Source organism: Cottoperca gobio, chromosome 12, assembly GCF_900634415.1.
Source record: "Cottoperca gobio chromosome 12, fCotGob3.1, whole genome shotgun sequence".
Lineage (NCBI taxonomy): Eukaryota > Metazoa > Chordata > Actinopteri > Perciformes > Bovichtidae > Cottoperca > Cottoperca gobio.
Genome location: NC_041366.1, coordinates 12,327,988 through 12,353,538, shown reverse-complemented (window position 1 = coordinate 12,353,538; position 25,551 = coordinate 12,327,988). Strand labels below are relative to the sequence as shown.

Sequence of the window (25,551 nt, the reverse complement as noted above, 5' to 3'; positions counted from 1 at the left end):
GTGGATTTACAGACTTTATAGAGCATTTAGCTCCTTCTGTTAGACCTTCACTGCACAGTTTGTAACACAGGCGTTCTGCCAAGATAACCCAGTGGACATAATGCATGTTGATGACTGATACTCGGGCTGTACCCAATATGATCTAATATCATTAGAATTACATAATTCGTATCATTAGTTTCCAGTAGTCTCCAGAGCGTCCAAAGTCAAAATGTATTGATAAAAAAGAAAGATGTTATTATCATGTTTTTAACTAACAAAATATTCTGCTTCATTCCATATTTGTTGGCGTTTATCCTTTCAAAAACAGCACATGGCATGCACCTGTATTAACTAACAGCACCATAAATTACATGTATATATCCACAACATCCAAATTGAGGATTTCTTTTAGGGTGATGTATCGTAAAATGAATGTTAAAAAAAATACTACCTACAAGATACTAATCATGACTAGTAAACTGTCCCCTATGTGTAAAGCTGGTGCAGTTCCTCTTTAACTGGCTGAATATTTCCTCATTCTGCAAAGTTAAACTAGATCAACTGATATTTACTGGTACTATCGAACAATACTTGTGCATACACCCATTTTCAACATTCAAATTAAAATGTGTACTCTGCCAATCCCTAATGAGTGTGTGCATGTACGAGACAGAGAGTCGGAGAAAGAAAACAAGTGTTGTTTCTGAGCTCCGAGTATAAGAGCGCTTGTGTCTTTGTTGGTCTGTGCGTGTGTGTATAAGGGAGGCGGCTGCAGACAGACAGGCTCTAGGGGATTACAGAACAGGACAGGGCACCACAACTCATCGGGCCGATCACTGGCCACAGACAGACAGGCTGGGATGAATGCTGATGGCTCACTGATAGGAATCTGCCACCAACAACCGACAAAGAGCATTTATCTGTGGGGGAAACCCAGCCCTATTCTCACTCACTCACTCTCTCACTCTCTCACTCTCTCACACACACACACACACACACGGCTGTCAACATGGATTGACTTTCATTTCTCAGATTAATTATGTCCCACTCGTTGGCTCCAAGGATGAAAGGAAACCGTTTACACTCAATTCTCTTTCTTTCTACTGTCTGGCTCTTATCTTTGTAATTTGTGACCATCATTCCTACAATTTCTAATGCCATTTTGAATCACCAGTTTAATTCTGATGTGGAGACAGTAGCAACATCACAACAACAAACTGCAAGCAACAAGAGGGAGCAAATAATGTGAAATACGTAACATCCGCAGCCCTTAAGGAGGTTTAAATAAACATAAGGGGTCACAAGATGATTAAAAGAATAAGAAAGAAGAGCATCTCTTACGAAATATAAGGATGACTTATCTCACTTGTTTTATCTGGAAAGTTATGTCTTTCAAACCCCTAATAATCTTTTATCATTTAAATAAAACAATCAAGGAAAAATCATTCTCAAAAACACATCTATGTTAAACCAGGATGTAGCTTCACAAACTTTAATATAAAGTTCACCTAACCATTTACAATATTCAACTTAATTTTAACAAATTCTCAAAATAAACAAACAATAAAAACACAAATTAAAACTGGGGATCTCTCTACCAATATTATGATCTAGGTGTTGTTGTTTCTTTTTATTTTGTTAATGTGTGGATGTGTGTACTCGTACTTGCCACCCCTGACGCCAGACCGTAAAGCAGGCCTCCTTCTGCTTTCGGCTCAAAGATGTGGGATGACGGAGGTGGACATTTCTCCTGCCTGATGAAGTTATAGAGCAGGGTCTTCACCAGTCGACTAGTTAAAGACAAACTGGGGGAAAAGAGAGAAAAATCGAAAGAGAGGTTCAAAAAGACAGCTGGAAACCTTTTGGCTTTCTTCTGCTAAGATATAATATGTGATAATATAATATAAGCCCTGAGGCTATCTACGTCCTATGTCCCTTACCTGCTGATCAGAAACATTCATTCTATCTGACTGCATTCAACTGAATCAAGAATATAAAAACACACACAACCATCATAATATTCCATTTATCAGACCTGGAGGGGGAAACAAATGTTCAGCTCATTTGCCAGCTCTGCCTTATTATCCTAATTATCTGCCACTAATGAGAGTAGGTGTCAACCCCTTCTTAGATTTGTTTTTATATGTACATGAAGATGTGTGTGTGTGCGTGTGTGTGTGTGTGTGTGTGGTGTGTGTGTCCATATCAGGTGTCAATTTGAGACTTGGTGGTTGCATAACATCCAATATCACTTGCTTTCTCAACTGACCAATGGCAAAATCAGTTTAGTTCCATTTTGCCAACATCAGCTACATGGAAACCAGCTCATTGGCAATTAATCCAAAGTGCTCTCTTTTGGGTCTTATGCTGCGAGAGCCCTAAAAGAAAATTACTTCCATCATCTGTCCACCCATCTAAACTGAACTACTAGACTTCTATTTACCTGTACTTATTACTACTCGAGATTATATTTAACAAAAGGAAATGGATTCAGACTGTAGCTTTGATTTGACTTTTATTAGCATTTAGTACGTTTTCCAATCTCCACAGTTTTATTTTTGCACGAGACTCGCCTGATTTATTTTCAATCAAGATCACAGACGACAAGGTCACAGTGGAGACAAAGGTCTTGGTTTATTAGATTTGTTTCTTTTCTTTCCATTTAGTATCAATTGAATGACACAGGAAGACATTGCTTGGAACATGATGAGATTGTCTGGAAGCACAGAGCGTATCAGAGTCTGGAGAGAGGAACAGTAGCCTGGATCAGACAGTGCCACATTGGGTTGGACAAGATCCAGAATTATCTGGGCCTGCGTTCAAGAACGTTGTCGACAGATTGTGGACGACCCAGTTACAGGCAAGTGAGAAGAACTCGTAGAGCAGTCGAAATCTTTGGAAATGATTTTTTACTTCCATTTTTATGCAAACTTGGTATTAGGGTTAAGTTTAGGCATGTAGTTTCAATAGTTACTGTTTGGTGCATTAACTTAATGGCAGTCTTCTAGTGGAGTATAGTGTGTGTGTGTGTGTGTGTGTGTGTGTGTGTGTGTGTGTGTGTGTGTGTGTGTGTGTGTGTGTGTGTGTGTGTGTGTGTGTGTGTGTGTGTGTGTGTGTGTGTGTGTGTGCACGCTTACCATCTTCCCTTCATGATGTGCTGGTAGATTAATCCATCTCGGAGGATGTCTTTGTGGAAGAGTTGGTAGGAGAAGAACACCAGCAGCGTGGTCACCGCTTCAAACAGGATGCCATAGGTGATGTCACTAAAGGTAAAATTAGGATCCATGTAGCATTAATGCGAATAAATTATAATATCTTTTGTGTAAGACGACGACGATTAGATGTTAATTCTGAAAGCAAACAAATAAAAATGACTGATATCAGGATATCATTGTATCTCACCTGCAATGTTGTTTACATTGACATCACATTATTATTATGGAAAGTGGCCCCACTACAGATAAATATCCTTCCATTGTTTGCTACACTTCATCGTTAAAATTAAAAAACTAAAAGTTCAACTAAAAATATACTAAAAGTAATGGTATAAACACGTCATACAGCAGCAAAGTATTGACCATAGGCTTAAAGCATATGTCTTTGTGTAAATGTAAGGCACTTACTAACCATACAGACTTGAAATAATTGAATAAAGAAACAGTATGTGTGGAAAAAACTAAAACGGGCCATCTGTGATTAATGTGTCACTTTCAATATGAATCAACTGCCAACCTGGATAAAAAATATAAAATATAAAATATAAAACTCTTTCTTGTAAAATGAAGCTACAAAAGGTCAGGTGCAGAATTCTGTTCGGACTTCTGGGAACTACAATTCTCATCCAAACCAGCAGCACGTACAGAGGAAATGGGCCGACGGCCACAAAGGGAAGAAAAACAGGTGGAAGTCTTGAAGCTTAGACAATGAATCGTGTTGGAATGCTGAATGCATTTAAACAAGAGCCAGGGTTTGACGTCCGGAGACAAGAGAAGAGAAGAAGAGAGAGAGAAGTAGATTGGTTGACAAAGAGAGGAGGATCAAGAATGACAGAATACAGACTAGGGGAAAGTGGAAGATGCTGCGTCAAGGAAATAGCGATTGTCAGTCATGTTTCTGTGAACTTGTTTTAACACTGCAGAGGAGGATTTTGACCGCAGAGACGTACATAGTGTATCTTTGCCTCTCTGCGACAGACAGAGTGGCAGGCAGGAGATAATTCCAGCATTGATGAGTAAACACACTGAAATATTCACTCATTAAAGCAGAGCGTGTTAGCGTGCACACCGCCCACGGGGACTAAAGGATGATACCAATTTTCAATCATTATGTTCCCTCCCCTCCCACTCATTGGCACCTCTCCTAATCCAGCTTTCCATTTCAAGCCTTTTCTCTTCTTTTGAAACAACAAACATCTTTTAGTCATATCCCTTCCTTTTCATGTTGTCCCTTGACTCATCACTACTCAGCTTAGTGCTTCAGCACGTCAGTCTGGCTGACTCTGGAAGTGAAACACATGGACATCCGAGCCTAACCTTGTTCCATAATAGATTCCAGCTTCTCTTGGTTAGTGAATGAGCGAGTTGAGCACGCAGAGAGAGAAGTGCTTTCCATTATCGGCTCCATGACTAACATCCTCGACACATTAACGACCAACAAACATGAATTAAATGATGAATTCAAAGTTCCAATGATGGGCTGAGAAACAGCAAATACATGATATTTTCCATGAGAATACTATGTTGATAATATAAAGACTATGTCAGATAAGGACTGACATTAATAAAATCCCTGTGTGGGAGTAAAATGTCAATTTTCAGTGTCGTATCCGAATCAGTCTTGCACGTGTGACCTTTTTAGTGTATGTATGACCCAATGGGGTATCATTCAAGCTTCCCCTCCCACACACACACATTCATACACACTCGTATATGCGCAAACAAGGGAGATACTTACAGCAGGGGCACTTCTACGATCAGGTGAATGAGGTTGGATAACAGCTCCTCCAAGAGGTCCTCGCTGCTTGTTTCTACACAAGGGTTGAGGGAGTTATTATATGAGACATATATGGCAGCTCCCTGTTGATCACAGTCTCTCTTTGCTCTTTCCAACTCCCTTCGCACCTTCTGTCTATACTTCCCATCATCCATATTTCATGCTCGCTGTACAGCGGAAAGGCACTGAGAGAAATTAGCTAATTGGGATTACTGTTTTTTTTTGACATTTTTAATACCACATAGAACGCAATTTAAGAGCTGCTTCACGATCATACCGGCCAAAGTATGAAAGTATGATGGAAAACCAGGAGAGACGGTATGGTCTAGAATCATTTATTCTAAATCAGTTTTTTTTTTATTACTCCCCAGCAGTACAGCGCCATAATTCCATGATAGAATTAATCAAATTAACTCGACTTGGACACAGATAAGTGGCAGAAAATGAATGGATGGCTTAACCAAATTAACATAATTAATAATTTAAGTTTTTGCTCTAATTCACATTTGTGAATGATGATGAGCTTCTTGCTTTGCTCTGAGGGTGCAATTCCCCTTTTTTGGTGTAGAATGTCTTGTGACAGTCAGCGTTTGCACACAAAACTATTTTATAACTTAAATTACTGCCTACAGCAGGTAAGAGAAAACATATTTAATTTAAGACTTCCTGATGCCTTGGATTATCAGCTCTTCACCACTTTCAACAAGCCGTAATTATTTGAGTGTCATTCTGCAGGCAAGTCTCAGAAAGATATTTTTATAACAACCGTTCAACAAGGCAGATCTAACCCTTTAAATACTGAAGAGAGCTGTGTTTGTGAAAATGTCACAGTTCATGTTTGCAAGTGAATACGGGTGGTAGCAGGAATAACAAACGGCCATGGGGGAATGATTAAAAGAAAAAAAGAAGATGACTTTCCTTCCCCTTCGTTTTAATGGGTACTAATGCTTTTTACCATATTTCCATTTATCAAGGTCATCAAGAGTGAACACATTTGCAGAGTGTTTATGACATACCTCAGACAGGCCTAGTGTTTGAGGAAGAAGGAAAAAAAAAAGATGAGCAGTCACTGGACGCAGATTCAGACTTTTATTAAAGGAATCTCCCAGAGACAGCTGATCCAGGTCAGTAGCCAGGGGTATTTGTGCTCAATTAAAAAGCCAATTTCTTATCTCTCTTTAGGTATGAAGGGAAGTGTTACACATTTGACCCTCGTGGCAATATTCTAATAACTCACTGAGAGTCTAAAGGGAGCTAAAAACTTTCAAGAAAGTTGCTCATAAGATTTTTCAGAAGTTGTGTAATTTTTGTGTAAAGTACACTCAAGTGTGAACTGACTTGAAGGGCCTTAAGTTTTTGTTGACAGCTGCTAGTGACTCCACACGTACAAAACGAGAGGTGTTCACTCAAAATCTGTTCTTGGAATCCTGCCTGAATCCCTGTGACACACCTTCCTTTACAGAAATCCATCTGTGATGGAGCTCACCTCCACAGGAGCCTGGTGCCCTCTCCTGGTAGGAGAACTGTAGGTGCAGCTCCTCTTCACTCATCTCCCTGATGAACACCTTGAGCAAGCAGCGAATCATGAACAGTGCATTGTGGGCCTGCCAGATAAACAGTTGACTGCAGAAGAGAAACACAAAAAAAAGGACGTCAAACATAGAAATGCGATGTAAATAAATGCTGTGAAGGGGCCGGCTATGTGCCATTGAGATATGTCCTAAACATACCAAGGAAAGCTTGGCTGACCATGTAGGTTTTTGGGTAATATGTTACTTCAAATGTTAACAGTTACATATCTTCACTCGAGAGTTGCACAGCATACTTGAGTAACTCAACCAAATCAAATCAAATGTATTTATATAGCCCAATATCACAAATTATACATTGGTCTCAGTGTGCTTTACAGACTGTACAGGTTTACGACACCCTCTGTCCTCAGACCCTTGCATTGCACAAGGAAAAACTTCCTAAAAGAAACTCCATAATTAAAGGGGGGAAAATGGACGAAACCTCAGGGAGAGCAACTGAGGAGGGATCCCTCTCCCAGGACGGACAGACGTGCAATAGATGTCGTGTGTACAGGATAAACAACATAGTACAAATACAACATTTGACAGAAATTATGTTGTGTTGAAAAAGAGAAAGTATGGATGAATCCAGAAAAATGTCAAAAAGGCTTCCCGGTGTCCAACAGGACCAGGGCAGCAGGCACAGCCACGATTCCTGATCCTGACGTAAACTTTATCAGTGGCAACCTGCCACATGAAAGACACAGAAAGCCAGTGCAGAGCAGCTAATACAGGAGTAATATGATCCCGTTTCCTTGTTCTTGTAAATACACGTGCCGCTGCATTTTGGATCAACTGAAGAGTCTTAAGCGACTTTTTGGGACAACCTGATAACAATGAGTTGCAGTAATCCAGCCTTGAAGTAACAAATGCATGGACTAGTTTTTCTGCATCATTTTGAGACAGGATGCGTCTTATTTTTGCAATGTTACGTAGATGAAAGAAGGACAGTCCTTGAGATTTGTTTTATGTGGGAGTTAAACGACAGATCCTGATCAAAGATAATGCCAAGATTCCTTATCTTGGCATTATCTGGAGGCCAAATTAATGCCACCCAGAGCTTCTATGTAATTAGAAAATGTGTTTCGGAGGCGTTTAGGGCCAAGTATAATAACTTCAGTTTTGTCTGTGTTTAACATCAAAAAGTTGCTAGACATCCAAGTTTTTATGTCTTTAAGGCATGCTTGAAGTTTAGCCAATTGATTGGTTTCGTCTGGTTTAATTGATAGATATAATTGGGTATCGTCCGCATAACAATGAAAGTTTATAGAGTGGTTCCTTATATTGCCCAAAGGAAGCATATATAAGGTGAATAGAATCGGTCCAAGTACAGAACCCTGCGGAACTCCAAGAGTGACTTTGGCTGTCATGGAGGATTTATCGTTAACACATACAAATTGAGATCGCTCAGATAAGTAGGACTTGAACCAGCTTAGTGCGGTTCCTTTTATGCCAACACAATGTTCCAGTCTCTGTAGTAGAATGTCATGATCAACAGTGTCGAAAGCAGCACTGAGGTCTAACAAGACAAGAACAGAGACAAGTCCTTTGTCTGATGCAAAGGTCATTGTTAACTTTCACCAGTGCCGTCTCTGTGCTATGATGAACTCTAAATCCAGATTGAAAAACCTCAAATAAACTATTATTATGTAAAAATCACACAACTGTTTTGCGACTGCTTTCTCAAGGAGCTTAGCGAGAAAGGGAAGGTTAGATATCGGCCTATAGTTGGCTAAAACCTCTGGATCAAGACTAGGCTTTTTAAGAAGTGGTTTTATTACAGCTGCGTTAAAGGATTGTGGTACGTAGCCAGATAATAGAGACAGGTTGATCATATTTAATAACGAGGTGTTAATAAAGGGTAAAACTTCTTTAAACTGTTTAGTTGGAATCGGGTCTAAAAGACAGGTTGATGGCTTAGACGATGAGATTGTTGAGGAGTTACTAATGTTTTTGAAATTCCGGAGGTTGAATTTAAGTCATTACCAAAGAGGAGGAGATTAATTTAGTCTCTAATAATTATAATTTTATCGTTAAAGAAGCTCATGAAGTCGTCACTACTGAGAGATATAGGAATAGAAGGCTCTGTAGAGCTGTGGCTCTCTGTCAGCCTGGCTACAGTGCTGAAAAGAAACCTGGGGTTGTTCTTATTTTCTTCTATTAAGGAAGAGTAATAAGCTGCTCTGGCATTACGGAGAGCCTTCTTATACCTTTTAAGATGATCTAACCAGACTAAACGAGATTCTACCAATTTAGTGAAACGCCATTTACTTTCAAGATTTCTCAACTTTTGTTTTAGTTTGCGGATTTGTAAATTAAGCCATGGAGCTTTCTTTTTCTGTTTTATGATCTTCTTCTTAGAGGAGCGACAGAGTCGAGTGTTATTCGCAGTGAGGCTGCAGCGCTATCAACAAGATGATTAATTTGGGAGGGACTAAAGATAGCATTGGAGTCCTCCATTATATTGATATTGAGTCCTGGTATTGAATTAAGTGCTGATGGAATCACTTCCTTAAATTTAGTCACAGCACTTTCAGATAGACATCGAGCGTAGGATATTTTGCCTACTGGCTTGTAGTCCAGTAACAGGACTTCAAAAGTTATTAAAAAATGGTCTGATAAAAGAGGATTATGTGGACACACTGATAAACTTTCAATTTCAACACCATATCCCAGAACAAGGTCCAGAGTGTGGTTTAAACAGTGAGTTGGTTCATGTACATTCTGACTGAACCCAATTGAATCTAATATTGAGATAAAAGCATTTTTAAAGCTGTCACGATCAACATCCACATGAATATTAAAGTCACCTACAATAATTACTTTATCTGTTTTAAGGACTAAACTTGATAGAAATTCTGAGAATTCAGATAGAAATTCAGAATACGGACCAGGAGGGCGGTACACAGTAACAAATACAACTGGCTTTATTGTTTTCCATGTTGGGTTTGAGAGCGTAGGAACAAGGCTTTCAAAAGAATTATAGTTTAGTTTAGGTTTAGGATTGATCAAGAGGTTTGAGTCAAATACCAGAGAGGTGTGGGATTAAAGTCCTTGTGTATTTTGCCTTCTGAAACTAGAAAGTGGAAACCTCAGTTTCCTCATGGTACCTTAATAAAGCATCAGGTTATCACATTGTAATCGTCATCTTACACCAGGGGTGGGGAACCTCCGGCCTCCAGGCCGTATACGGCCCGCGAGACCATTTGATCCGGCCCTCGAGGTAATTCGTAAAACACACGCAAAAACTAGAAAAAAAATAAAATAATCTAGACAGCAATAGACGGCCGATGGACTGTTTTTCCTGGCCAAGGTCAGGGTCCTTGAACACAACACGAGCGGAACGTGTCATCACGTGGTCACGTAATGTCAAAAAACTTCAATATTAAACGAGACTTTCATTGACATCAGTGAACGCAGCATGGCGAGTGTAACAAAGAGAAAGGTGGATGTGGAATGTCACACTTTCCAGGAGAAATGGACGAACGATTATTTCTTTGAGGAAATAAAAGGCCAGTGTGTCTAGTTTGTGCGGACGCGCTTGCGGTGAAAGACGAAACATGTCAAACTGCACGAGCTGAAAGGACGAGTGCGTTTGGATAAAGTTAACGCTCTTCGGCGGAGTTTGGCCCAACAAGCAGCTCTCTGCAGAGCGGAACATACAAACATGGACAGATAGAGAGGTAGACCACCACACCAAGAACAGACTATTCCACCACTGCAGTGCAATCATCACTGACATTTACAATACTCACTTTATTTTCTATCAACCACTTGGTACTTATATTATTTTTATTCTATTTAATTATTGTGTACTGCCTTTTTACTTCATATGTTCTTCTGCTGTGACAAGATACATTTCCCCGTTTGCACAGCATAAAAGAAAGGTGAAATGAATGGGCCGCGTCTTAAAAAAATGTTGCAGAGGTTATGAGTTCAATAATTAGTATGGCCCTCGAAGGATGTTGTAAAAAATAAAATGGCCCTTGACATGAAAAAGGTTCCCCACCCCTGTCTTACACTGATGACTACTGACTGAGCAGAACCAGTGGAGCATACTTTGAATGAGGGTCACATTCAAAGTAGTGACTGAGAGTCTAAAGGGCTTGAGTTACTGTATATCATATGCATCTCCCTATGTGCTATTTAAAAACTAAGAAAACTGTGAGAATACTGTCGCCTTGCTCATAGCATGATATGACAGTACACAAGTTACTATATATTCACACCGAGACAAAATTGGGACAAAGTTGGTGAGAAAGAAACGAAGAGGGAAACAAGAAATGATTGGAACCATCCAGTGGAAGCCACAATGTTTCTCAACCACTGTCTGTCTAATCAGTCCCACAAATTGACAATTTGCACATGCCAATTATGTTAGACGCAGAAAATCTAAGTCTGTTTATGGGACAAAATATGTTACAAAATGTGGGAAAGATAGATGGGAGTGGATGGGGAGTGATAACTTCAACCTCTAATGATGTTGAATAGAGAACGAAGAGTTCCCAGCAGAAGCATGTCAGCAACTTGGGAGGGTCAATCTCTGTGGAAATGGAGCTTGGCAATGAGTGCACAATAATGCCACATGTGTTGATGGTTATACCTCAGCACTTTTCTCATGGGAAACTACAACCACTTCAGTGTTTTCTCCCCTGAAAACATAAGGATTCCCTGACTGCCTGTGATCAAACAATAACTGTCCTGCACTCCCGCACAGCGAACACTGACATGCACAATGTCTGTCATTACTGAATTCAGTCTCTCCCCTGAGGTTCCCATACTCACTCTTGGCATTCTGTAGAGATTTTCAGCTCTTTGGTTCTTCCCAGGAATATTCTGACAAGAGCTCCAAAGTTCCCTGATCTGGGATTGTTTTCAACTTCAGGGGGAAAGAGGAGAGAATTTATCAGCAGCATAACATAAAATACAGAAACATCCTAATCTGACAGTTTGGCATGCAAACAACAAGAAGTAACAAATATTATTTTTTAACCTTTTGAGAAGTTGATATTCATTGTGATCAACGTATGGACAATTAAAAAGATAAAACACACACACACACATGAAGCATATTTATATCATAAGCAACGTACTGAGGATCTTGGCGAGGGGGATGACGGCCTCTTCCAGTAACTTTGAGTCTCCACTGTATTAAAAAGGAAATAAAACAGGGAAGAAGAGAGTTAGAAAGAAAAGAAGAAGATAGCTCAAAGTTAAGCAAGAGAAAATGGATCTGATCGCTCAGATCATCTGCCCTCTGTTGTCATGCTAGAAACCTACAGTATAAACAAACAAACACAGATAACAATCAAATGGTTTATGTCTGTACTGACTGTAAATACAAAATGTAAATTGTATAAATTCCTATCAAAGACTGAATGAGGCAGTGACATGTTAGGATATACAGCACAACTTTCTGTAGTATTGTTACGACAAAGTATATATTTAATGCTTCATTAGATCAGCTGGAGGCATCTGTTCTTTAAACAAACTAATGTCATCTATACATTTGGATTAGATTTAATCCTGGGATCACTAGCCCTTCTGGAAGACAGCTCTTGGCAGTTCAGTCATGTCGTGATTGTGTGCAGTATGTTTCAGAGCACCACTCATTTTTGCCGTCTAAAAATGCCGTCTGGACAATACAGTGGTCATAAGTGAAATTAGCTTTTATATGTGCCAGAACTGGCAAGACCAACTGGCTCACATTAAAACCTTTCGTTTGGGAAATTGATTACACGCCGTTGGTCAAAGAAAACAAGTAATCTGAATAGGGAGATATGAGATGTTCAATAAAATTATTAAGCCCTAATGTGAATATGTCAACTTGGCTCTTAAAACACTATTTTCTGACATTTTACAGCCATAACAAAAAATCAAAACAATAATCGGCAGATTAATCAATCATGAAAATAAATGTTTAACATTCTTGTTTTTTGTGTTGCCCAAAATGCATCTATATTCACTTTGTTTCTTCATGTCTTGTATTTTTGTTCAAATATATAAGAAAATCTTGTGACTAAAAGAGATGAATGAATGAAACGTCCTTACTCAATGAATATGTAAAATCAGTCAAAGTCCAGTTGCAAGAGAGAATGCAACAGGCCTTTACGTCTCAACACTATTTACAAAGGAACTAAATGCTGATCTTTTCTCAGCCAAGCAGGACAATAACCCTGTTAAATAATGACTGAAGTGAACTCTGCAAACATCCTGTCCACGGTTTAATGTCTGATCCTGGTTGGGAATCTTAAAGGACTTTCTCTTGTAAAGGTTGTGTGCCAAACGTCTGTTGGTATACTGTAACTCTCGATACGTTTTTTCAATACCATAGAAAGGCAAATGTACACAATGTGTGATAACCGTCAACTTTCATACCGGACCAGTACGACCATACTTGATTAGATGCTTGGGGAGATTTGTCAAAAACAGAGGAATTTTAAAGAAGCTGTTAGGAGACAATAATAGTTTGTTGTTTTCTAATTTAAACACATCAGCTATAACACTGTGATGAGAAACCCTTCCAGGAGACATTGTACAGACATAGCATTTTCCACAAAAGGTCCTAAGGCTAAGGTCTACAATTCAGGAAAAGCTGCTACTGTCACTATACATTTTACCTCCAATTTGTTTCCCTTCCTGGCCGGCCTCTTGTTTTGTTTCTGTTGTAAGGTTTTCATATAGGAGCTGCAACTAACAATTATTCTCACTATCGGTATAATTTTCTTCCTTGTCAAGTTATTTTAATCATTCTTATCCTTCTTCTGGTGATTCAGTCTATATGCTCTTCACAGGACGGCCTGGTAATCACAAGTTACCAAAGCAAAAATGTGCTTAATTTACAACTTAAGAGTCGAAAACACCAAAAGTGCTGAGTGTGAAAGTTTACTTGACCTTGTAAATAGTAATTTGGCAAAAAATCATTAACTCAAGTTCCACTTACTAGCTTCCTAACTCCTGATCTTTCAACTGCATTTTTATGTCGTCATCAACGTAAGATGCGGCTGAAAGTTCCGAAGAAAGCCAGTAAGTGGACTTTGACTTTATAATGAAGCCAAACATGGAAAAGAAGGCAACATTTGAACGTGAAGCTGCAACCAGGAAGTATGTCTGTGTCTGTGTGTGTGTCTGTGTGTGTGTGTACCTGCTGGTGGGACTGATGAAGGTGAAGGAGATGAGCTGGTTCCAGAAAGGATCATTCTCTGATATGGACTCCGTGCCCACCAGGGCCTTGAGGCTGGGGTTATCGGAAAGGTCACTGACCTGGCTGGTGTTGGCTCCCATCTCGCTCTACTGGCTCCACTCAGCCAGACTCACCACTCTTCACTGCTTTTTCACCAGGCATATGCCAAATCCTGGGGGAAAGGAAATGCTTTATTTGTTGATGCCTATCAACTATACTACAAACAAACTATGAATGCCTAAGCCACTTCACTTAATGTTAGGCTTTTAAGGTTGCAATAAAGGCTTCATTATGATCCTGATCCTACCCATAAACCTGAAACATACTAAACTTTATCTTATTGTTCCTTGATTTCAAATGTCCTTAGCTCAGTAAAAATATATGTGTTCAGAATTTGCGAGTCAATTTGATGACCATACTTCAGCAATTACTGCCTTACTGGAGATCATCATTTTTAATTTACTAGGCTTAAACTGACTAATATGGCCCTTATGAACAACCATGTACAGTAGAAAGGCCAGTAGGAGATGTAAGTGGCACGGAACAAAGTTAACAAACTCATTAAATTACTTGTAAATCTAATAACAATTCAGATTAAACATAACTCTAAATTACTTTCACTAATCGATGGCAAATGTGTGGCAAGCAGCAGACCTGGCTATTACGTGTGCCTTTGTTCCATGTAAAAACGTAAGGAGTACATAAACAATATAAGAAGGCATGCTGCAACTGGGACTTGTAATGTGGATATTTAAATCTCCCGATCCATACATTTAAAATATTTGTTTTAATTTGAGTAATTTAATGATAGCAAAATCATCTGTGGTCACCAAATACAGGATGATACATAGGAACCAGGACGTGTGGTTTGTTTACTTGAAATGACACACCTTTAGCACACAGGTGTAGCCATCGAACCGACATTTGCCCAAGTAAACTGGGGCACACTAGAAGTACACAGCTGTGGTAAAGAGAATTTACCTTTTAATGGTAATACATGAAAGACACAAATCTGAACTAAGAGGAGATAAACATGCAACAACACATGCGATGTTCTTATTATGTTCTTGTTGTCGTGGCAACAGACAATTGTGACCTTTCCAGATCAAAAATGAGTTTCCAGATTCAGTGTGCTATCCTCATGCTTCTTTAGATGTATCTGTTCATAATGTGACTGCATCTGCTGCTTGAGTTAAACAACTTGCATGACGTTAGCTAGCTCATCCTGTTTCAAGTGCAACGAATAATCTTGGCAATCTTGACTGTAAACACGGTGTACTGACAGTCACATATTATCATGAAATCATAGCTGGGCGAGTTACTGATTCACGATCATGTCCGGTTTACTAGCGGCGTTTAATAAGTCACTGTCCAGAAAGCAGCTAACATTCACGGCTTGTTTGCTATCAGCTGACCGCTTACCTGTCAGAAATGCTTCTCGCAGTTTCGCGGCTCTCTTGAGTCCCGGTATCGTTAAAAGGCGACTGTTTTTTATAATAATGGACAGCTTTGTCCAATTTTTTTTATCGAGTGTAATTTCCAAAGGCAAATACTTGAAACTGTAGGTAAATTGAGACAATTAAGTTTACTCTACATACTCCTTTCCTCCATGTTTTCCACGTCGTCACCCCTTGCGTAATGACGACTGGTGGGTGTTGATTACGTCGGTGACGTCGCAGATAGAAATAGGGCCAATAGATCCCAAGTGCCTGATCTAAACTTAGACTTTCTATCTACTTTCAAATTCTATTTTAGAATTCATTAAAAATATTTCGTAAACACCTTTGATGTACTCATTTCACAGGCTATCATATGCATACCGTCTGAATAAATATAAAATATTAATATATATTATATATATATTATTAAAATATATTTATGTACGTGTTGTGTGTTTATCTAGCCTGAACTATTCACATTTTATCTACTTAGTTTTATCTGAAAACTCTGCTTAATGTGTCATAATTAATGACAATGATCAATGTGAAAATCATTTTTTCACAATTATAGTGCTGGCACATTTATATTGTTTAAAATATCACAAAATAAATTAACCCCTTAATGACTTTACAATATTAAGTGAGCAAGCTAGTTGAAGTAGAAGATCATCTTAGTATTGGATCAATAAATGAGCATCATTTCTTATTTCCAATGTTTTCTTTTATTACTTCATTAAACTGCAATTTTGACATAGAAAAAGAAATATTCCATCAACAGTGAATATTTAACACAGTAAATGCATATATCAATTCATGATTAACGAGGAAAATATATCAACAATAACAAATTCCTTAAAGTTACTATTATACAAATGAAAAAATTAAAATCAAGGTCCGCACAATATGGAAGGTTTATTAAAAACCATTCCATTCAAAGAAGAATGATAAGTTAATTCATAGTTTCTCTATATTATATTAATGGAATATTTACATTGTTTTAGATGCATTATAAACATTTAGAGCTGTCAATCTGTCTTCTTATCTGCTACTATAGTGGATCCGTTGGAAGTGGCCTCACCGTTGCTTTCAGGCTGAAACAGGAAAAAATAAAAGTATTTTAAAATGCTGTTATCGACAACATAACATCATCATCATTAACAGTATCAGTCATGATTAGGTCAAGTGAAACCCAACTTAACCTAAAATTCAATCACTTTCAGTTATATTAAATATGAGCAAATATGTTTGGAGTGTCTGGATGAGCTGTTTGAGTGGTTCCTGTTAGGAGAGTTGTGGAAACATGTTTTTCTTCTGGAAATACTGATTTTCAAGCATTTATCTAAAATCCCTGCACTAGATCAGGGCAATATGGCTGAAATTAATATCATTATATTAGAAAGAATGCTTCTGCTATATTCTTCTACATTCTACTGATATTCATAATACACTATTGAGCCCTACAACCAAACACAAATATATAAATAACTAAAAGGGTTGCATTAATAACATGTCATAATAAAATGTATTACTTTTTAATTAACATACCTTGGTCCCATTACTATCGTCGATAACTTTTTGGTCAGTAGCGGCAGTCTCCTGGACCGCTTTTTTGGTCCAGAATGTGTTAATAATTGGTGAAATGAAAGGATAGAGGAAAGGCTCCAGGAACCTCTTGTAGACCCACAACAGGACAGGAATCACAATACAGGGGATGCACACCATGACGAAAATGAAGAACCTGAAGCAGAGAAAGAAGACACAGAGATGTCAAAAATCTTGTAAATCTTTTTAAATATATACATTAAAGAAGGTCAATCTATATATTGATTAAATTGGACAACCCAGAGTTTATCATGGGGTGCTAGGAGGTTGATGCTAGGTGGCTGTGAGATCTAGGATCTGTACAATTGTTTCATAATTCAAGGATTTTTTAGGATCCAAGGACAGAGGGCGCCCGACACTGTATCGATTGTAAATCCCCTTGAGGCAAATTTGTGTTAATGGGCTGTATAAATAAATTTGACTCAAATATTTTGTGATGTCTGTTCACATTGCCAAAGATGATTGAGAGCCTAAAAGTGATTTGTATTTACTTTATAAGCCAATGGATGACATTAGTAATTTAAAAAATTGTCATGTAATTGGAGTTCTGTAACTGACTGCATTTCAATGTAATCTGATCCGATAGTGTCCAACTGCAATGGAAACCTGCACCGGTCATTCATAGCACAGTAATGAATGTGAGAGCTATGGTACAAAAATATATTAGCCAGCCCGACTGTCATGTCGACATAGCTTAACTAGGGGGAGTATAACAAGCAGAATTCAAGTGATACGATCAACATGCGAACTGTATCTCCTTCAGTGTATTCTCCATACCACTCTAGTATCCACATTTAAGATGTCTCCCTCCACCAGTTCATAAAGCAGTGAGGTTTGTAAAACTGGTTGAAGAGGATAAGGTTAGTGAAGAAACCCATAACAGCATAAGAGAGGCATTTTCAGTTCTTCTTTGCGCTTTTAATTGCCGACCTGTTGAGGCTTCTCTTTAAACATCCATAGTTGAGGCTCTTCTTGAGACTCCAGAGGACGTTGTGTATGTTATTAACTCGTCTTATTACTGATTAGCGAACACCGTCATCAGTGATTGTTAGCAGCTAATGCTAGCTTTCTGCCATCGCTCGGTTAAACCAGTATGAGGACTTATAACTCTTGCAGACTGTTTCAACATGTTTCTAGCTTTAACTGCGTAATAATTCTCACCTCTGTGTATTATAAAACACCACCGTTGTCACGTACTGCCGTTGTAGACAGGATATTTCTCATGTGTTTTGGTCTCTCCTGCGAAGTCTCTGGAAGTCCATTAATTTACACATGCGCAAAACCTACATCCGTAGAAGAAGAGAGAACCGGAAGTTGTTACATAGCAGGCGCCTTTCTTCAAAACAATCATATGAGTTACTGAATTACAACTTTGTAAGTGTCTGACACATTATCACAGTTCTCAGTAACGTTTATTTTAAAGTGTATTTACCGGAGATGCTAGATAGTACAATACATGGCACTGAAATTAGCGGCAGTTTGCTATTTACGTAGTTTTTAACTTACTAACTTTGATCCGCTGCCATATAGCCTAGCTTAAAATAGGTCAATAACAGACAATTAACTTAAATGACAGCTTCATGCGTGCATGGTATAGTTTACATTAACATTTTCCGCTCGTTCGCTCTTGATTTGAAAATGAAAATAAAAATGGTATCCAGTTTGCAATGAAAGAGACCTTTCTATTAACGATATTCGACATCCATGCTGCTATTTTATAGTTTTTTGTGCAGTTTTCTTCCTCCTGAACATTTTCAGTAGTCTAAACGTTTCTTGTAAAGTCCGGCGTGTCTTCATTTCAGTGCCACAATGCCTCTGTCAACCCAGTCGCAAGCTGATGATGAACAATATGTTTTAGTTGCCAGTTTGGATAATGCTCGCAATCTGTCCAACATACTCAAAGCAATCACATTCAAAGACCATGCCATCTTCAACGCCACACCCAACGGTCTGAAGGTCACTGTGGAGGACTCCAAATGTCTGCAGGCTAATGCCTTCATCCAGGTGTGTCCCCTTTACATATTTAATCATCCTTGTACTTTTTCACTGAGTAAACACAGAGGAAGCGATCAATCTGGAAGCAGAATCTTGATTTACCCCAAATTATAATGGGGATACTTGAAAGAACAGGACCCTTTTTTAAATTTAAATATTTTGAGTTTTTCCAATGTGCAAAAGTTGGCAATACTCACTGCTAATGTAACAAAATGTCCCGCAGAGTATTCAGGGGCCAGAAGAAGGTGAGTACAGTCACCAAGAGGGACCGACAATAATTGAAGAGAGTAACACATAATTGTCCGTTAGTTGTAGATAGTCGGTGCAAGTGTGGTGTACTCAATGTTTCTCAGGACAAAGACCTGCATAAATGCACTTGTTAGACACCCTCACCCCTGATATAATCAAAAAGGGATCCCCAAATCGTTGCACATATAAAGCAACATTTAGACGTAGATTGACATATCTTCTTTTTATTCCAGGCTGAGATCTTTCAAGAGTTCACCATAAAGGAAGATTCGGTGGGTTTTCAGGTCAACCTCACAGTTCTGCTGGATTGCCTTAATATTTTTGGAGGAAGCACAGCACCAGGTAAAGATAATGGAAACAATACTTAAATAATGAACCACATATAATTCTATTCTAGTTTACCAGATTTGTTCATATTTTCAGCCATGGTTAGATTATCATCCATTTTATTTTCATTTTCGCCGCTGTGCAATGTTGCAGGAGTATCAACAGCCTTGCGGATGTGCTACAAGGGGTACGGTCACCCTCTGACCCTGTTCCTGGAGGAGGGTGGGGTAGTGACTGTGTGCAAGATAAACACACAAGAGCCAGAAGAGCCAGTTGATTTTGACTTCTGCAGCACCAACGTCACAAACAAGGTGGTCACTATTCTATGTAATGAACGAGATTAACTACTTTTCTGTTTCCTTGCAATGTATGTCACTTACTTTACAAGCCCATTAGGAATATATATGACGTATCTACAAGTTTTATGAGAACAGTACATAACTAATTTCTACTTGTGTACCACCGGCTCTTTTCATAGGTGATCCTGCAGTCAGAGAGTTTGAAGGAAGCCTTCTCTGAGCTGGACATGACCAGTGAGGTGCTACAGATCACCATGTCCCCCAGCCAGCCATACTTTAGGTGTGTTGTCTGTCAAAACTAAAACAGTCTGTTAAAGCCTCACTGCTTGTTTCACAGTATAATGTTTACAGGACATTTGGTTCATGAATATATTGCGTAAACTCCAAAGAACTATGATACATTTAATATCCTTTCAACAATCAAACTGTTGACGATGAAAGAGATATCAGCACACTTAGACTTTACTTGTGAATGTTTAGCACTGTGTAGATCTAAGTGAGTGGATATCTCTTTTATCAGTTTGATATATTTGATACTCCCAGCACCTCAGCAAAGATTGGGCTGGGTTAATCCTGCATTAATAATGAAATTGTTAAATGTATCAAGGTGAACGAAGCACACTTAAACTGTCCAACCTTTTTTGTTTGATTATGCTGATTGTAGATAACAAAAATCTGTGCTTGTGTTAAAAAAACGAAACATTGTCGTGACCGTCATCAGGCATTCGGTTGTAACAAAATATAGTTTTCAATAAATGTACCATTAATGGGTAACGTTCAATTTTTGAGTTTTACAAATATTGTTTACTACCTTTCAGCTACATTGTTCTTTGGTTTGTTCTGCTCTTCAGGTTGTCTACATTTGGGAACTCTGGAAATGCCCATTATGATTATCCCAAAGACTCTGACATGATGGAGCTGTTCCGATGCACCAAGACACAAACCAACAGGTTAGCACCAAAAAAGAAACGATACTAACCCTGAGGGGGACTGGTGACATTAACAAGACCACCAGAACATAAGAATGGCAGTGACAAAGTAGTGGATGAATTAACAAAGAAATTGTTATTTATTTTCCATAAAGTTTAAAATGATGTCGCTTTACGAGTGGTGATGGAATTTTTAAACGCTTATACCAATGGCAGACATTTGACAGAACAGGAAAAGCAAAGGTGTAAGTAAAAAAAATAACGTTCTATTAAAATGTCTCAGTGAGTCATGCTAGTCAGTGTAGTAGTATTATTAATTATTGTGCTTTTCCTATTGTCAAAATATCTACTCTTATAAGGCCAATTCTTCTGCGTTAGCATTGTGATGTTTACCTCTAGCACCACACACTGAGAAGAATGATTGTTCCTGTATCTGCCGGTAATGAGTTTTATTAAAGCTCCACATTGTGTCTGTTAAACTGTGACAGGTACAAGATGTCCCTGCTGAAGCCGTCCACCAAAGCCCTGGCTTTGTCCTGTAAAGTGTCTGTGAGGACAGACAGCAGGGGCTTCCTCTCTCTGCAGTACCTGGTCAGGAACGATGACGGACAGATCTGCTTTGTAGAATATTTTTGTTGTCCTGACGAGGATGTGGAGGAGGAGTGATTACAGTCTGTTGAAGTCCCCTTTAACTTCAGGGGGGGGCCAGTCGCTTTGAATGTGAAGGCAAAGTCTGCCAGGAGGCAGTACAGCCAGTGGGGAGCACTCAAGAAATAAATGCTGGACTTAAGGTCTCAGTGGATTGCATTGTCACTGGATTTTGACACCTTCGTGGTCTTGTCACTCTCATACCAAGTAAATTATTGTACTGACTGATAAGGAAAAGGATTGTATTTGTTACTATGGAGACCCAGCTATTTTGGGTCAGAATTCCCTTGACATGCAAACATTGCCTGTAACTTCATGAACCTACATGTTTTGTAGTCCAAGTGAGGCCATAATGGCTGCATAGAGTATTTGATACCTTTTCTTCCCTTTGAAACACGCAGCGAGCGGGTTGACGGCCTATAAAATGAGATTTAAGTTATTTATATTGCATTGATACATTTTCCTGTCTGTTCTCCACAGGCCTTCGATTTCCCTGCAGCTCTACACATACATTTGGCTATAGTTGTCCTTCATGTTAAATGTGTATGCAGACCTTTGAAAAACATTTGTTTATATATATATATATCAGGTGACAGATGAGTCATTTTGAATCGTTTTATTTCAATGACAGAAAACAACTTTAGTCACGCAATCAATAAACAAGGTTTTTTTACACTGATGGAATATTTACTTTTTATCAAAAAGGGATGGGCAAATATTGATTGCCGTATTGTAGAAGCTGAAACCTTAATGGCCAACAACAATCTGCACAATCCTTCTGAGGGAGGGAGTATAATATATATTGTGTAAATCCATAAAATGGCAACATATATTAAACACATTGTGCACATTTAAGATTTTCTCTCATACTGTCATGTTAAAATGACATGTTGCACATCAAGTCGTGTAACGGACAGAAAGCTCATCAGACTTTAGACCTGACTGCACGCTGGCGTAACCACATTTTCTTGAGACAACATTGAATCACGACAGCAGTAAGTCATTCACTCAGCGTAGTCCATCCGGTTATCTGCGTGCCAGCCTTTGCCTTTTGAAAGGTTTGTGCTTCTTCTTCACTTCCTTTGGCTCAGGCGCTTCTATCTGGATCTGAACAGGCATCTCGTCAGCTGGTGTTAAGAAGACGTCATCTGTAACGTCTTTAGCCACTTCCTCCTTCGCTTCTGTCCTCTTCATTTTCTGCAACTCCTTCACCATCTGCTTCTCACGTACTCTGGCTGCTGCCGCCAGTCGGATCTCACGCCGGTGCTGTGGGTGTGTGAAGAGGAAGGTGACAGTCAGGAAATATAAGATGTAACTTGGTAATGTATCAGCCATATCACAATATTATAATCCAAGTTCACATGTACTGGATTTTTACCATGTTAGGAGACTGGAAGTCTGAGTTTTCAAAGAGTGTAGGCCCTCCAAAGCTCCCCTGAAAGATCTTGATGAGGTTGAGAACAAAGCGAGGGCCGACCTCCACTAGAGCTGCATCCTCCTCCATGATCTGAACATGGCACCGAGAAATTATTGCAAAAACAAACATTGCAAATGGGAAGAAGAAAACAATATCTGAACACTGAACCCACAACTGAAGAACAATTAAATATTTACTAAAAATGCTGATGCAAGCTGAGAAGACTTTGTGAAGAACAGTGAAACATTACCTGGTAGTTTCTGAACCATATCCTGTTGTCTGCAATGGTGAATGTGAAGACGTGGTCCACAAAAGGCTGACTCTTAGGGTGGTAGCGTGGGGTGGAAAATGTCTGCAATAGTAAAACGTAGTGAGTACTTCAAATTTAAAAAAGCAGAACTGCTCAGCTTTCAAACAAAGTAAAGATTGCTTTCGGTTACATCCACTGCTGCATCTAAACAACGATCACTGACACGGTTCAAGTCATATTTCATCAAGTAAACTTTAATCCAACACCATCAATTTTGAATAACAGTGACAACTAAATGTAAATTGTTGAACATTAAAGTTTAATAACACTGATCAGCTCCCTCTAAGATTTCCACAATGTCATCTTCTGGCTGCAGTTGAACAGAAAGTCTACTTTGCTAAGTTATTATCAAATGTGTAGTCAGGTTTGATGTGTACATCTTGTTTACACACCTGGGTGAAGAGCTCCTTCAGTAAAGCAAAGTGGGGTTCCTGGTCAAATTTCTGTGGGACAAAAATCAGCTGTCAGCATGTGAGCAGATTGCAGGCAGTTTTTCAAATTACTGGTCTTTGACGCACACAGCCTATATTAATACCAAAAGGACAGCATTTCTCCCTCTGACCAGTGATACTCACAGGATCGAATGAAAGCAGCGGCCTGGATCCTTTGAGGCAGTTTCCGGTCATCTTGAGTTCAGCCAGTGTGTGAACTGTGGAGGAGACAATCCTAAAATTAGTGGTTGACCGATTTGTTTATTTAATGGCTGATGCTGATATTTAACACCATCGTTATTGTCTGCATTGTCTCTGTTTGTTTAAGTACATCTGCACTCCGTCTGCAGTGCACTTATTTTAGAAAAAGGTAACAACTAAAATGTCCACATTTTTCTTAAACTAAGTGAATATAAAAAATTATGATTGATATAAAAATAAGAGTTTTAGTGCACTTAACAGCATTTTTAAGCAAACAGCAGCATCTCCTTATTTCTAAGAGACAATGAAAGTTTGTAAACTTAAATAAATAAACAATGTTAGTATAGTGGCCTTCCCTGGTGTTGGCTCAGAGAAATACTATAATAAATAAATAAAATAAATAGGCCTTGTGAGCCAAGTCAGCAGCCTATGCTGATCGTCTCAAAATGGCATTAACCTATTAATATCTATACATTTATATAAAATCAGGTTTCCCAATTTAAGACGCCTTCTACTGCACTTCAGGATTGTTGGACAGAAGTAACTCACTGTTTTGAACCAAAAACTTTGCAGAAGGTCCATGAGGGCTGTTTGCAATCCTGTAAGGTAAGAACATAAATTAATTTACTTTAAATCTGTTCTATAACACTAATTACAAAATCTTTATCTGAATGTTTAGACAATGTAAAAGATCAAACCCTCACCACATATAGAGGTCCTGCTTCTTTTTGGCCTCGAAAAAGAGGCATTTGTTGCAGTTTTTGATCTCACACACCTGGGAACAATGTAGATTTCTTAGTTATGCTGTAATGCAAGTGAATACACATTGTGTTCAAATTTTAAAAACACACTCACCTCATTAACAATAAACAACTTGTCCTTTCTGTCCATTTTTGTATCTAACAGACAAAGAAAAACCTTGTTATTATGGCAGTATAATTGACAAAACAAAGCTTCTGCTCAACATAAGTGACAAAGTGGAGTCAACACATATAGTTGGATAAAATAATACTGTGTGACACTGTTGACACAATGCACTAACCTGCTTTTGAATGAGGCATCAAGGTCCTCAGGTCTTGCATCAAGTGTCTTGTTCTGTAGTTGATGCCCCTTGAGGAGAAAATGAGAACCCTTTCCTTGTTTTTCCATTTACCCTGTTCAAGAAAAAGCATTTCTTAATATCAAAACAAATAAAAAATAAGCTTTTTAGTATAGAGTTAAAAACATCCACCCCTTCATTCAAATCACCATAGCCATATCCAGGAAATATTGAGCAAATAAAACGTTTGCTTGGCCCTGTTTAGTGAGTGTTGATTGAGACCGGGCACGTTGTGATTTACCGACTTTCTCTAGACATGATCCACATTAAATTACACCATTCAATGTGTCCCTTTATAGGTAAAGGGTGTAAGTCATTTTAGTATAAATAGCGACATTAAATAGCTTAAAGAAAACATACCCCCGTGTATTAAGTTAGCCAACTAGCTACCAACGTCTGAGTCTAATAACAAGCACGAGCACTTACCGAAGAAACCGGTGCTGGAATTGTGATTTCATTTGTGTTCTGCTGTTCAGCTTCTACCGGGGCTTCACCTCTGTCTGCTACAAATTTGGCTTTTTTTGCCTTTTTATTACCAGGCGCCTGTCCTCCACGTTTTCTCTTGAACGCCGACATGTTTGTTTCGCCGACACAAATCTCGCGCAGCATCCAACTCAAACAACACACGTGCGGATAGAGTAGAGGAGGAGACCCCTCGTGGCGCGGAGGTGGTACTGCAGATACTGCAGACGCACACAAAACGCATCCCAAAAATAAAACACGGGATTTTTTGGGCTTCGCTGTGTGGAGAAATGATGGGCAGAACACTTGGTTTGTTGGGGACACATCTTGTCGTAGTAATACTTTTAAATAGTTTTCCTCTTCAAACAAATTCAATTTCAGGAAATTCAATTTCAGGAAAAAATATGTTTTTATG

At 38.7% G+C, this 25,551-nt stretch overlaps 4 protein-coding genes across 6 annotated transcripts in view; 1 reads left to right on the top strand and 3 right to left on the bottom strand.

Annotated features, from left to right (window-relative positions):
- The window catches only part of dym (dymeclin), a 54,812-nt gene extending 39,444 nt beyond the window's left edge, over window positions 1-15,368 (bottom strand). Inside the window, exons 1-8 of the mRNA XM_029444141.1 lie at window positions 15,151-15,368; window positions 13,690-13,900; window positions 11,639-11,691; window positions 11,331-11,424; window positions 6,461-6,597; window positions 4,936-5,008; window positions 3,120-3,245; window positions 1,648-1,787 (exon numbers count right to left, since the gene is read on the bottom strand). Coding sequence (XP_029300001.1) covers window positions 1,648-1,787; window positions 3,120-3,245; window positions 4,936-5,008; window positions 6,461-6,597; window positions 11,331-11,424; window positions 11,639-11,691; window positions 13,690-13,829 — 763 coding nt within the window. The 5' untranslated portion in view covers window positions 13,830-13,900; window positions 15,151-15,368. The remainder of the gene's footprint in view (window positions 1-1,647; window positions 1,788-3,119; window positions 3,246-4,935; window positions 5,009-6,460; window positions 6,598-11,330; window positions 11,425-11,638; window positions 11,692-13,689; window positions 13,901-15,150) is intronic.
- Window positions 15,369-15,870: 502 nt separating this feature from the next.
- Window positions 15,871-18,763, bottom strand: c21h18orf32 (chromosome 21 C18orf32 homolog). Its single transcript, XM_029444146.1, has 4 exons — window positions 18,667-18,763; window positions 17,931-18,052; window positions 16,713-16,905; window positions 15,871-16,258 (listed from the first exon to the last, which is right to left on the bottom strand). Exons 3-4 carry the CDS (start codon window positions 16,887-16,889, stop codon window positions 16,193-16,195), a joined length of 243 nt encoding a protein of 80 aa, XP_029300006.1. The 5' UTR covers window positions 16,890-16,905; window positions 17,931-18,052; window positions 18,667-18,763; the 3' UTR covers window positions 15,871-16,192.
- On the top strand, window positions 17,487-21,891 carry rad1 (RAD1 homolog (S. pombe)). 3 transcript variants are annotated; one of them, XM_029444144.1, is made up of 7 exons: window positions 17,487-17,629; window positions 18,572-18,773; window positions 19,247-19,355; window positions 19,494-19,651; window positions 19,819-19,919; window positions 20,491-20,589; window positions 21,057-21,891. In XM_029444144.1, the coding sequence occupies exons 2-7, from the start codon at window positions 18,579-18,581 to the stop codon at window positions 21,232-21,234; spliced, it is 840 nt and encodes a 279-aa protein (XP_029300004.1). In that variant the 5' UTR covers window positions 17,487-17,629; window positions 18,572-18,578; the 3' UTR covers window positions 21,235-21,891. The 3 variants fall into 3 exon arrangements, with proteins under 3 accessions (XP_029300004.1, XP_029300003.1, XP_029300005.1); XM_029444143.1 differs by lacking the exon at window positions 17,487-17,629 and adding an exon at window positions 17,662-18,143; XM_029444145.1 differs by lacking the exons at window positions 17,487-17,629; window positions 18,572-18,773 and adding an exon at window positions 18,899-19,009.
- Window positions 21,818-25,293, bottom strand: bxdc2 (brix domain containing 2). The gene is made up of 10 exons (XM_029444142.1): window positions 25,101-25,293; window positions 24,618-24,729; window positions 24,431-24,474; window positions 24,280-24,350; window positions 24,125-24,174; window positions 23,519-23,592; window positions 23,336-23,386; window positions 22,884-22,985; window positions 22,595-22,723; window positions 21,818-22,482 (listed from the first exon to the last, which is right to left on the bottom strand). Exons 1-10 carry the CDS (start codon window positions 25,281-25,283, stop codon window positions 22,243-22,245), a joined length of 1,056 nt encoding a protein of 351 aa, XP_029300002.1. The 5' UTR covers window positions 25,284-25,293; the 3' UTR covers window positions 21,818-22,242.
- Between the last annotated feature and the right edge of the window lie 258 nt (window positions 25,294-25,551).

What these genes read in the sequence shown, in the direction of transcription:
- c21h18orf32 (XM_029444146.1), bottom strand. Translation starts at nt 16,889, where the DNA reads ATGGTGTGCATCCCCTGTATTGTGATTCCTGTCCTGTTGTGGGTCTAC. An exon ending in ACGATAGTAATGGGACCAAG is followed by an intron (nt 16,259 to 16,712) that starts GTATGTTAATTA and finishes TTCCTGTTTCAG; the next exon opens with CCTGAAAGCAACGGTGAGGC.
- rad1 (XM_029444144.1), top strand. Translation starts at nt 18,579, where the DNA reads ATGCCTCTGTCAACCCAGTCGCAAGCTGATGATGAACAATATGTTTTA. An exon ending in TGGAGGAAGCACAGCACCAG is followed by an intron (nt 19,356 to 19,493) that starts GTAAAGATAATG and finishes GCAATGTTGCAG; the next exon opens with GAGTATCAACAGCCTTGCGG. An exon ending in GCACCAACGTCACAAACAAG is followed by an intron (nt 19,652 to 19,818) that starts GTGGTCACTATT and finishes CTCTTTTCATAG; the next exon opens with GTGATCCTGCAGTCAGAGAG.
- bxdc2 (XM_029444142.1), bottom strand. Translation starts at nt 25,283, where the DNA reads ATGCTGCGCGAGATTTGTGTCGGCGAAACAAACATGTCGGCGTTCAAG. An exon ending in AAGCAGGACCTCTATATGTG is followed by an intron (nt 24,175 to 24,279) that starts GTGAGGGTTTGA and finishes CTTACCTTACAG; the next exon opens with GATTGCAAACAGCCCTCATG. An exon ending in ACTTCCAGTCTCCTAACATG is followed by an intron (nt 22,483 to 22,594) that starts GTAAAAATCCAG and finishes ACACACCCACAG; the next exon opens with CACCGGCGTGAGATCCGACT.